This window comes from Oreochromis aureus, linkage group 3, assembly GCF_013358895.1.
Source record: "Oreochromis aureus strain Israel breed Guangdong linkage group 3, ZZ_aureus, whole genome shotgun sequence".
In the NCBI taxonomy this organism is placed as follows: Eukaryota; Metazoa; Chordata; class Actinopteri; order Cichliformes; family Cichlidae; genus Oreochromis; species Oreochromis aureus.
The window spans coordinates 58763842-58776542 of NC_052944.1; the positions used below are offsets into that span (position 1 = coordinate 58763842).

Genomic DNA, 12701 nt, shown 5'->3' on the forward strand with positions numbered 1-12701 from the left:
GGACAGGAGTGACATGAGAAGCAGAGGAGCCAAAACCTAAGAACTAGAAATCCAAAACAGAAACCAAAACACTAGCAGACAAAACCATGAGGAAAATAAAGATCAATAATAATACAAATATCAAAACATTGGGTCACCGACCCAGGACAAAACATTGGCTGTGCAGAGCAGCTGGGAAGTGGATTTGAGCAGAGAGTCCAGAGTGTGGAGAACTAATCTGAGCATAGAGAGAGTGAAATCCAGGTTCAGGCCTGAGCAGGAGAGCTAAGGAGGTGAAGTTGAACACTGAGGCGGAGCACAGTGGAGGGTGGATGAAAGGCTGCAGGTTTGGTGATCAGATGTGGACGAGATGATAAACTTTCACTGTTCTACTTTTACAGTAATGTTGTTTTTAAATGTGTTTTAGCTGTGAAGTCAGTTTTAAAACAAAGAATCAATCAGCGGTGTAACTTTTCTTTATTGGACTGCTTGTATGAGTGCAAGCATAAATAACACTGTAAGTGCACACTCTCATTTTTCATGTTATATGTAGATTATATATGTGTATATATATATATATATATATATATATATATATATATATATACACATACTCTCTCACTCTCTCTCCCTCGATAGATAGATAGAGCAGCCTAGGACCGCCTCTGCAGAGAGCACAGTGGGATGACTGACCTATCCCAGACATCCACGTGTGCTTTCAATATTTATTCACAGGTAGTATAAGTTGATATGCGGAACTTGTGAGGATCCAGTTTTTACCGGTTTTCAGTGGACCCATCGACGTTAAGGAGGACGCACGGAGGATACGAGCAGGGATTTTTTTTTTCACTTTTTAGTAATAATAATATTTTTTCTTTTTTAAAAAAGCTCATTTATCGCGGGGGTTCTATCACATCTAAAATATAAAACGTTTTATTGTCGAAGAAGAAAGACTCACAACAACGCCATGAGTGCTGGGACATATTTGAGTCTCTGCTTGAGTTTACTGGCCGTCTGCGTTTCGTTGGGCTCTGCAGGTAAGGCTGAGCTGGTTTTAAATGCTGCTGTTTTGTAATGATTTGTGAAATTACAGAAACTCACAGATAAATAAGTTCACATTCTGTAAATATGTCGATGGGTGTGTTGGTGACCGGACAGGTTTAACGTCAAAAGTAAAGCTGGACTGAACCGATTAGAAACGTAAATAAATTATTATAAATAAATAATAAATAAATTATTAGAAACGTAAAAACGCAAGAGGAAAAAAAAGGAAACGTCTAGAAAAAATAACTATAGACAGGTCCCCACATGTGGTAACAGGTAAAATCCGCAAAGTTACCCATGGCTCAACACACGATCACTAAAGGCTATGTCCAGATTGTGTACAATCCTGTGTCTAATGTCACTGGTTCAGTGGACAGCTCCTGACGGCGAGTCCCGGGAACCGTTTAGAGCCTGTGGCTGTTCCTGTGTAAAACACAACTATTGGGCCTAAGAAATGTGAAACTCATGAAAAAGGGGAGGGGAGAAAACCCCATACAACAACCAGAAACCAGTTTTTGACACAACACCGGCGTGCTTGCACCGGACTGTGCAGTTCATGCTGCCTTCACTGGTCAGACGGATTGTAGTAACTTCTTGTTTTATGTAAAACATGTTAGCTACAGAAACCCGTCAATATCGACTGTTTAATAATACCGTGTTGATTTTAAATTTATAACTCATCAGTTTTAGAATTGAATAGTAGGATTTCAGTCTAAATGACATGATCCACTGAGACCTGTGTGCTATCACCTCAAAGAGAGATTTATTGGTTAGTGAGGTATTTTGGGATTCTAATTCAGAGATTTAAATGACAGGCAGGTGGCTATTTTGGAAATGTGTTTTGGTGACAGGGTAAGCACATCCTGTCTCTTAACCCTCCACTGAAGCCTTGTACAAACTGGAAGTGATCCCCAACAACATGGTGACAAAACACCACAGAAGGTGAACAATATTTGGTTGTGCAGTGCTGGCAACATAAAGTAGGCATTTTTCAGTACACGTACATTAGAGGGTCATCAGATGTCTGCTTAAAAGTGATTTACAGTGAGCGAATCACTTCTAGTGTTAAAGTTTGGCTCAGTAGTTTGGTGGGTGGTTCTGAACAGAAACCGATTGGCTGCTGTGAAGGTGATGAGTCCTCACTCTGTTTTCTTTTCTTTTCCTCAGCTTCAGACCAGCAGATCTTCAGACAAGCTGGGATGAGTGTCAATCTGACATTTCCGGTTCCCACTGGCACCACATCTGTATGGCTAAAAAGACTTGAGAAATATAAAGACAATGAGAAATATATCTCCTACTGCAAAGACTTAACACCCACACGTCCCAGTGACCAGGAGGAGTCATTTAAGGGTCGGGTGGAGGGGATGGACTGTAGCAATATCAGCGGCACCGTTTCTGTAACTTTGAAGAACCTGACCAGAAACGACAGTGGGACATACGAGTTTCATGGGGTGGACCATGGTGGAAGATACTTTAATGAAACTGTCTTCCTCAACGTTACTGACCCAGGTGAGACAGGCTTATTCACAACATTACCTCCCCTGGGTATACCACCGGGTGGGCGTAGTACAAAGCTAAACGGTACAATAAATTTGAAGAGCTTTCCGTACTACAGAGATTCTTTGTTCAACATGAGTTACCATGGCGATATAACCTGATTTGGAGGCTGTTTTAGTTGGTTTTGCTTTGAATGGATCCAAATGCCAGCTCATCTTTTTGAGATGTGGTTTCTTGTGAAAGTCACACGTTAAATTTGTAAACTAGAACCAAAGAAACTGTGTGACATTCAAAATGTTGCCCGACCCCAGTTAAAGTCACACCAGTCTCAGTAATCACAAGAGAATTACTTCAGATCAGGGAAAATGGTTAGTAATTATATCCAAAATTTGTGATGCCGTTCTGTTGCTGTTGTAACGCTTTTAATCAATAAGATTTATTTTAATCTTCTTTCTCTAAAATGTCTAGAAACACCCCTACTTTCATCTCCAGAGTAAAGTAATTGGACAAGCAAAATATTTTCTGTAACTGAAAAACAGAATATTGTTTAAAACGAGCAATGATGATATAATACTATATACAGAGACAAACCTACAAACCTAACTGAATGCCGTGTTTAAATAAAAAGCACTATGTAAATGAAAGTCTTTTCCATAATTTGAAATCATTCAAATGGATAATAGATGGTGGGGAATATTAGAATATCATCATATCAGCGAAAGCTGCACGGGTTATTTTGGGGTTCAGTGTCTTGCCCAAGAATATTTTGACATATATACGAGAGGGATCGAATCACGACCTGACGTACTCTACCTTCTGAGCCACAGCTGGTCTGAGTGATGTGATCAGAGTGCAGTAGGGCTGCCACAAACGATTATTTTGATAGTCGACTAGTCACCGATTATTTTTGCGATTAGTCGACTAATCAGATCATGCATCGATTGGACGTAAAACTTACAGCTTGAAAATATGTTAAACGTTTATTTTGTGACCCAGAAAGAATAATAATAGTAATATTAAAACTAACTAGCTGCCGCCATTGTTGACAACTGCGCTGGGCCGCACTATGAATTCTGGGACACAGCTTCTTCTTCTTCGGGGTTTAACGGCAGCTGGCATCCTTTACATGCACTGCTGCCATCTTCTGTTTCAGTCCGTTATTACACTTTTAAATCCTACTACTTATTCCTGCGTCTTTTGTGATCTTACAAAGCTTCAAACGACGCGTCGACTATTAAATCAGTCGTCGACGATTTTGATAGTCGACGTAATCGTGACTAGTCGACTAATCGTGGCAGCTCTAGAGTGCAGTAGATAATGTCTGACAGCAGTTTGAAGAGGAAATGGATTCTGTTCTGTTCTTCACTCATCACCTACCTGACAGCTGACACCTCACACCTGTTTCTCACCTGCAGGTCAGACAGGAGGAGACACAGAGGATGGAGGACACACAGAGGATGGAGGACACACAGAGGATGGAGGGAAGGAGGATGGAGCCAGTAGAGGACGTCCTGGGCTGGCAGTCAGTCTGTTATGTTTTTGTGTGGTTGTGTGTGGTTGTGTGGGTGTGTGTGGTTGTGTACGTGCGCCAGCTGCTATAAAGTGGCTTACAAATTGCTGTAAAAAGAATTCACCCTTTTCTCCTCCTTCTAATAATGAATCTGACAGAGAAACAAAGCAAATAATATTATCTGCAAATAATTCAGTGGTCTAACAATTCTAAGTGAGACCACAAACACATTCTTGTCCAAAGCTCAAATTCTACAAAAACCTTTCCACTGCAGTAAAGTGGAGGGGATTTTGAGTTTACTGCATTTAAAAACTGCATCCTCACAGCATAAAGGTCCCTGACAGATGGGTACTACAGCTTCTTCCCAGTCTGATGAGTGGTGACCCGTCTAGAGTCACCAGTCATCTTTTACCTTATGTCATAAGCTGACATAGGCCAATAAGTCCCCCCACCCATCACCCCCAACCCAAATTTAGTCTTGATGCAATTTGAAAGAACTCAGTGCATCTGAATGAAGGGAAACAATCCTAGCGAAGACAAGTCTCTAGCAGACTGGTGACCACTACATCTGAACCCACCAATGTTCTGGGACATTGGCAGATGAGGAAGGCAAGCCGAACCCCGCCTGGGAGGTCAGTGAATGGGGAAATACAAGCACGTGTCCCCATCTAGGAGGTCGTCCGTTGGAGAATACAAGCACGTGTCGCCATCTAGGAGGTCGGCCGTTGGAGAATACAAGCACGTGTCGCCATCTAGGAGGTCGGCCGTTGGAGAATACAAGCACGTGTCGCCATCTAGGAGGTCGTCCGTTGGAGAATACAAGCACGTGTCGCCATCTAGGAGGTCGGCCGTTGGAGAATACAAGCACGTGTCGCCATCTAGGAGGTCTTCCGTTGGAGAAGACAAGCACGTGTCGCCATCTAGGAGGTCGTCCGTTGGAGAATACAAGCACGTGTCGTCATCTAGGAGGTCGTCCGTTGGAGAATACAAGCACGTGTCGCCATCTAGGAGGTCGTCCGTTGGAGAATACAAGCACGTGTCGCCATCTAGGAGGTCGGCCGTTGGGAAATGCAACACGCCACTGTCTGGGAAATCTACGCCACACGACAATAAAAGAGCAAGGAATGCAGCGACATGCTGTTTATTTTCCACTACTGCAAAACTAAAATAAATGTCTATTTTAAATACGTTGTGTATTTGACATCTGTAGTCCTATGAGCATGGTGGATCATGATCTAAACAAAAGAATATGCAGCAAAAAGTGATTTGGGTAACTCTTATGCCAAAAAAATCAAGGTAGCCAGCGTACCCTGCCTGGAACATGGCTACCAGGGTCCTAACCTGGAGCCAAGCCTGGGGGGAAGGCTCAAGGGCGAAGATCAGTTGGCCCAGCCGGGCTCAAGCTGAAGAAGTTATATATGGGTCTGTTCTTCTGTGGGACACTACTTTGGGCTTTGTGGATCGGGCAGAGGTCCTGGTGCTCTGATGCACACAGCTGCAGTGATGTGGATCGATGAGCTTCCCTTAAAGAGGAGCTGGGCTCTCCCTTAGAGATGGGTGAGGAGCTTGGTCAATTGAGAGTGAAGTTGCTGCTCCTTCACATCAAAAGGAGCCCATTAAGGTGTTTCCAGCCTTCTCCAACCAGAAGGAGGCCTCGGGTTTGACAGAGGAGATTGTGTATCATGGCTAGATTGTGAGTGACTGTGTGTCCCGCATATGATCTGGAAGAAGTGGCCAGATGCAACCACTCGAATGTGTAATTTCATCTGGACTTAAAACATGAACTGTGTGTGTGTGTGTGTGCAGTGGTTTATGCTTGCTAGTAAACAATGTTTGGAAAAGAAAAGGGTAAAACTACCTGTTTTTGTTTGTTTTTCAGTCTCTTTCAGATCCGACAACATCTAGAACATGAAATCATGACAGTGAAGTTTGTATGTAGTTAAATCCTAGAACCTCAACAGGGCTAAAATAATGAAACAGGTTTCCTGAGGACGTGGGCTTTCATGCAAACCATGACACCAGATGGGCCAGGTCAGCTTGGAGTGCAGGTACACCGCCTAGAGCCACCTAACAACAGCTGAAAGCATAATTTAGCAGGCAACACACAGGGTAAGACTTTATAATCGTATTAAATCATCCATAGCTGTGTAAGGAGGGGTTGCATAACATTTTCCTTTTTCTTCCAATAACAGTAAGGCAGCATGTACCTTTACTAGTTTTACCTAAATGCAAATCAGTCTTACTAAAGATCAGGTACGTGCAGGGGGTGGGGGGGACAGGCTTAAGCACCTGCCCCTTTCCTGAAGGTTTTCTCCTTTCCTCCCCAAGTGCCCTTTTCTTGAAGCAAATGTTTTTTTTATGTGTGTGTGCATGTAGAGTCCTGCCTGTGCCCTCAACAATAATATTTAACTATTAATCACAGTTTTGCTAAATAAAAGGATCTGGTTTGCATCAGTCACATAATTACCATTAACCAATGATCGCCCTTGACGGCAGAGCGCTCCGGTTATGAACCGGGAACAAGCTCGCAAAGAGCACGCACATTTTTTGCCGTCTGAGTAGTGCGGAGCTGTAGGAGAAACACAAGTTAATTGGGAGACGCAGACTGATGTGTACAGCGTACACTGTAGTCTACAGCAGCGGTCCCAACCACCTGTCCATGAGTTGTTTGGTACCGGGTGTGAGAGTTGAGGCTCGGGTGTGAAATTTATGGTTTTCAGGGTTTTTATCATTATTTTTTTTATCGTTTTTATCATTAACTCAGTTTCCCTGGGTCTTTTCCTGTGTGTTATGAATAAATCTCCTTGTTTTTTTTCTTTTTTTTTTTTTTTTGGTAGCGGTACTGGTTTTATTTTGTTGTATTTATCCACGACACATTAAAGGCCGGTATGCGAAAGTATTGTCGGACATAAACCGGTCTGTGGCACAAAAAAGGTTGGGGACCGCTGGTCTACAACACACAGCAGTACTAGGTTATTATGTACACGTTGGTAAACTGTCTTGTGACAGCTGACGAATTGAAACAATTGAGCGTGCTGTGTGTGCAACAGCGCGATAATTAAATAATAAATCAATGCAATAGCAAATTGTGCCTTGTTCTCAGATGGACAGCAAGTGGATATGATACATGAGACGAGGTGATGAAAGGAGGTAGATAGGCAATGAGTGATTCACAAGCAGAGCCTAGTTTATTTCTCACAGTTGGTTACATTGCTTGGAACCATTAGGCAACAAGCCTTATGGTTCCAAGCACTGTCACCAATCTTTGCATGTTATTATTATTATGTCATAAGACTTGTTTAATCAGCTACCATCTTTCCTATGGACTCTTTAATGCCTCAGATCAACACAGCCCTGCCCTCCAGCACCATCAGCAGCAGCAGCAGCAGCAGCAACCCCTCAACAGCAACATTGCACCCCATCAGGTAAAACATAGGCTGCGTTTGCTTTGCATTGTTCCCACCTGATAACAGTGATATAGTATGATATGATTCCATATTAGATTCTTGATAAATGTGTGTTGTTGTTCTCCAGCTTGGATCTGTGTGCCCCTTTTTAACTTTAAGCATCAACCCTTTTAAAATTTCTGCATGGACCTGCTAAAGATATGTGTTCTCCTGCTCTTTCTGCAGACCAGCTGGTGTCACAGGAGTGAGGAGGCCTCACCTTTGTGTCTTGAGGAATCAACAAGAGTCATCAGCGCCTCAAAGTTTAATGGTGTGTTGTTGTGTATTTGAATCACTAAATAAGCCACACACAGAGCACTAACTAGGCTCCACCCATAAATATGCTGCAGCATACTATACTGCAATACCTGGATAACTCTACCTGGCCAAGAACAGAAAAAAATCATTTTTTTCCACTTTATTTGAAAATAATCCTGAAACATTTTCATGGTTTACTTCAGGGGTGGGAACTCCAGGCCTAAAGGGTTTCAGCCTATGTACACACGTACACGGGTATTTTTGAAAACCAAGATTTTCTGTTTTTGTTTTAAAAAAATCCCGTCCACACATAAACGCAAAAATGAAGGAAAACGCTGCAAGGAACATGAATCAAATGATTAGTTGGGGGCGATCGTGGCTCAAGAGTTGGGAGTTCGCCTTGTAATCGGAAGGTTGCCGGTTCAAGCCCCAGCTTGGACAGTCTCGGTCGTTGTGTCCTTGGGCAAGACACTTCACCCGTTGCCTACTGGTGGTGGTCAGAGGGCCTGGTGGCGCCAGTGTCCGGCAGTTTTGCCTCTGTCAGTGCGCCCCAGGGTGGCTGTGGCTACAACGTAGCTTGCCATCACGTGTGTGTGAGAGAGAGAGAGAGAGAGACTGGTTGTATGAAGCGCTTTGGGGTCCTTAGGGACTAGTAAAAGCGCTATACAAATACAGGCCATTTAGTTCATTACCAGGCCTCTGGAGAACTTCAAGACATGTTAAGGAAGTAATTTAGCCATTTAAATCAGCTGTGTTGGATCAAGGACACCAGCCTTTGAGGCCTGGAGTTTCCCCATCCTCTGATTTACTTGGACATGCATGTATGATATTAGGGGTGTCCAGATCCATAGGCTGCATCCTCCTGAGGACCTGGCCTTCGTGGTCTACGTGGGCCTGGTCCTCCGAAGGCCAGGTAGGCCATAAGTGAGCGGCTGTGAAACTGGACGGTCTAGCCTTCAGATTTGCATCACCAGCTGTCTTGGTGGAGTTTAATAAACTCGGCCGTCTGCTCCTTTCTGTCTAAAATATAACAGGACACTGGCGTAAATTCTCAATCATCTCACATTTCTGATAATCAGTTTTCCGTTTGACGTTTATTCAGCTGTGTGAAAACTATAACTTTAATCTCAGTCGAGCTGGTTGCTAACAGACGTCTCTGAAAACGTCACAGCACTTCTGAAAATATGTGATGTCTTGATAAACTGAGCAGATATTTGAAGTTTAGACAGCTACATTCTCGCCTGAAAATATCTTAAAAGTTTATTTTGTAACTCAGAAAGAGTAATTGGAGTAATATTAAAACTTAGTAGCTGCCGACATTGAGGGAAACTGGAATTGGCTGGGCCGCGCTAGGAATTCTGGGATATGGTGGGCCACCAAGGATACACCCGACCCATCCTTCAAATTCAAGGAAAAGGAGGATGCATTTGGTGGAGTCTATGAATTTGGACTGAATTGCACATAATAATATCAGGGATGATAAATTAAATAGATTTTAAGTAGATGCTTGTGCATTCTTATAGTCTTATAGGTTGAATTGAACTATGTGATCTGTTCAAAGCCTCCCAGTCAGTGCTGTTCTCCATGCCTGTCTGACTGTACATGATGTTATTAGCACAAACACTCTAAAGGGGATCAGTTAGGACTTCAGCAACAATACAGACAGCAATGTAGTTAGCAATAAAACAGTTTTATTGGGAATTAACTTAAAAAACAAACAAACAAACATCTCTGTCCTATTTTTTTGTGTCATACAGGAAAGAAGCAGCAGCAGTAGCAACAGGAAATGAATATCTCTAACAAGTTGATTTGTTCACATTTTCACATCTTAATTTTTAATTGAAATGTGCATTTTGAGTTTATACACTATATGCACATAAGGCGACCGTTTCCTTTTGCAGTATTTTTGTGTGGTGCATTTTTCTATGTCTTAACAAAAGGGGAACAAAGGTGCTTAATTTAACCTAGACCTGACCCTGAAAAAGGCGTATGAACCCTGTGAGTAATTGTAATTTCATTACAGAAGAGAGGTCCATTTAGAGTAGGGGTGTCAAACTCCAGTCCTCGAGGGCAAGACTCTATAGAACTTGACTGAATGCTGAGATGGCAAGCCCTAACCCTACTCAAGTAAATTTAAATAAATATAAGTAAGTGTTTGGAAAAGTGTACTTCTTTAATTACTTTTTTTGCACAATGTTCATTCACTCATGGTGCAAATAACATGAATCAAATGGCTGAATTGCCACCTCAGCATGCAGTCAAGTTCTATAGTCTTGCTAATGACCTATCTTTATTCAGCTGGTTTGCAGCAAGGACACATTTAAAAGTTTCAGGACACCGGCCCTTGAGGACTAGATTTTGATACCTGTCATTACGGCTACGTCCACACTAATGCATTTTCGTTTAAAACGCATAGTTTTCTCTCTGTTTTGGCCTCCTGTCCACACTCAGGCGGCGTTTTCCCTGAAGTAAAACGCAACGTTTTGAAAATGCTCTCGAAAATGAATACATTTGAAGATGGTGCATTTGCTTCACAGTGTGGACAGCGAAAACGGACACTTTCTAAAACGATGACGCATTTTAGTCATGTGATGCAGTCATGTGACCAATTGAACAAAGACAACAGAGGGCATTATACAGCAGTTGTTTTGTTTGCGCTCAGTTTTGACAGCCCTATTAAAGATTAATATCAGTTTGTACATGCTCCAGATAGCTTTTCTTCAAATTCTTTAATTCTCACTCGCTTTTGCAACATTTTGCTTTTGTGTTACTCACAACAACAACTCCACCTCATTGTTTGTCCATTTAAAAAAACTTGGTGCTTTTCCTCAACTCATGTTAGATGGGTGGCTTCTAAAAATAAATGACAGGCCTTCTTTTTCTCTTATATTTCATTCTGTTCATTCATCTTTCTGTGGGTAAATAATTTTGAATTTGTCATTTTTAAACACTTGATAAGGTGCCTGTTTAAATGAATCCATCATCTCCCTTCATGGACTACACCTGATAAATCTTGCACTCTACCTTATCTAACCAGCATATTAAGAGGCTGAGACAGGCTGTGTAATGGCCCTCCCATCCCCCTATGCTGACTCATAGAGAGTGTGAATAAATTAACCACACCCTGTGTTCAAAGGGCAGGTTCTTCCTCTGCTTCTTGTGCTTCAGCTCTGCACACCTGGGTTCATTAACTCACATACTGGTAAAGCTCTGATCAGCTGCCCACTACTTACGATGGAGGAGGGATTTCATCAGATGCTGGATTATTAGACTCAGAAACAGTTATGGAAGTCAGTTCTTTCAGTCTGAAACTTTGCATGCTTCGGCTCATTCACCTCATCTTACCTTCTCTATGCAGGAAATTGGGACCCACTGAGAGAGAGAATTCCTGTGGACCTGCCTGAACTGAAGCTTTGGATTCACTAACTGGAAATCCTTCTGTTGTCACATTCTGTTGTTACTTCACTGTAAATAAACGCACTGAACTTAATCCTGCAAGTCTGTGTTATGAGTCCAGTCAGTCCATTAGTTATGACCGAGTGGAGGAATTCCTCATCTGATTTCAATGTCTTGGTCTAAATCCCCAAATGCATCAACAAGAAAGAGATTAGTAACATTTTTATTTATGTATTTATTGTATTTAGCACCAAATGACAACAGTTACCTCAAGGCACTCACAATCATTTTAAAAGACTTTGTGGACTTTAATGTATCTTAGTGTAGCGATGAAAGAAGTTGGTAAGTAGACATGAATCCAGATTAAACACCGCTCAGGGTGTCACATCAGAAATAAATGCAGTGTAAAATTATGATAAAGAAAAACATTTTCCAGGCTCATGTTGGACCCTTTGTCATCACACAGACATGTTATAAAAAAGTGGCTACTCAAGAGTTTAACTCTTTAATTTGCCGAGCTATGTTTGTGACATTTAATTACTCTATTTGTGATTATCATGCCTGTACTGGTGTTTTTCATTTTAAAATGTTACTTATTTGACCTTTTCAATCATTTTTAATGCAGAGAGGGGTTAAACCAACTCAACCATCTCTACCGAAAAGTCACTTTGGACTCAAACTATCTGCTTCGACACTTCTGTCAGCCATGAATCAAACATCAAAACGTAGTTATACAAAGTGGAAAAATTACAATCAAATAAAAGAAATAAATAAAATCTTTAATTTCACAAAATATACATATAATTTATTTCACACTACATCCCAGCAAAACTATGAAAAGATGTAGGAAACATTTTTCCATCAAAAAAATTACAAACACACAAACATCTGAACCCAAATGAACCCATTTGGTGATCTGAAGGTTAAACATGATTTCATGTTGAAGAACTGAAGAAGTATTTAGACTCTTCACTTACATAACAGTCCAAAGGTTTTAATATCTGAATTTCCTTGAAGCAGATAAAGTAAAAATACTCACTATGCAGAATCATGTTGACTAGTTAATGTGTATCATGTAGCAGTTGGAAAGGTAAACTATAGAGATATGGTTGGACTGGAGGACGGGCAGTAAGGCTCCTGCACCATGTTGTTGGAACTGGTTCTTGAAGCGGTCTACTGGAGAGCAGCTGGATCAGATGATGCTTTAACAACATAAAATGTCAGAGAGAGCACGTCCTCCTTCAGTTTGTTTCCTTCAGAAACACACAGATGTGGTGTCTGAGGAGGCAGATGTTCAGGTGAATATGTGGATGAAATAAAAGGTGAAATCAGAGTGAAGCTCCTGCACTGGTAGGGTTACATATGTATATCAACCAGTTATCCATCATTTGTATATTCCATACTTTTTTGCAACAGCTTTGCTCTCCACCATTGCACATATAAATATAATATTGTTTGTGGCTTAAATCTGAGCTTTTCTTTACAAAACACATGGGTGTCACTAAAAAAAATCTAATGTAACTGTAAGAAAAAGAAGACCTCTTTGTATTAATAAGCAATAATATACAGCT

General features: G+C 41.4%; 1 protein-coding gene across 5 annotated transcripts; it reads left to right on the forward strand.

The window, feature by feature from the left end:
• Window positions 1-743: 743 nt before the first annotated feature.
• Window positions 744-11232, forward strand: LOC116326439. 5 transcript variants are annotated; one of them, XR_005609947.1, is made up of 7 exons: window positions 744-1016; window positions 2191-2532; window positions 3936-4705; window positions 4832-6139; window positions 7373-7455; window positions 7663-7747; window positions 11093-11232. XR_005609947.1 is itself a non-coding variant. In XM_039605941.1 (3 exons), the coding sequence occupies exons 1-3, from the start codon at window positions 947-949 to the stop codon at window positions 4232-4234; spliced, it is 711 nt and encodes a 236-aa protein (XP_039461875.1). In that variant the 5' UTR covers window positions 745-946; the 3' UTR covers window positions 4235-6786. The 5 variants fall into 5 exon arrangements, 1 of the variants encoding a protein (XP_039461875.1); XR_005609949.1 differs by having other exon boundaries at window positions 745-1016; window positions 3936-4042; window positions 5910-6139; XR_005609939.1 differs by having other exon boundaries at window positions 3936-6139.
• Window positions 11233-12701: the final 1469 nt, after the last annotated feature.

What these genes read in the sequence shown, in the direction of transcription:
- LOC116326439 (XM_039605941.1), top strand. Translation starts at nt 947, where the DNA reads ATGAGTGCTGGGACATATTTGAGTCTCTGCTTGAGTTTACTGGCCGTC. An exon ending in CGTTTCGTTGGGCTCTGCAG is followed by an intron (nt 1,017 to 2,190) that starts GTAAGGCTGAGC and finishes TCTTTTCCTCAG; the next exon opens with CTTCAGACCAGCAGATCTTC. An exon ending in CCTCAACGTTACTGACCCAG is followed by an intron (nt 2,533 to 3,935) that starts GTGAGACAGGCT and finishes TCTCACCTGCAG; the next exon opens with GTCAGACAGGAGGAGACACA.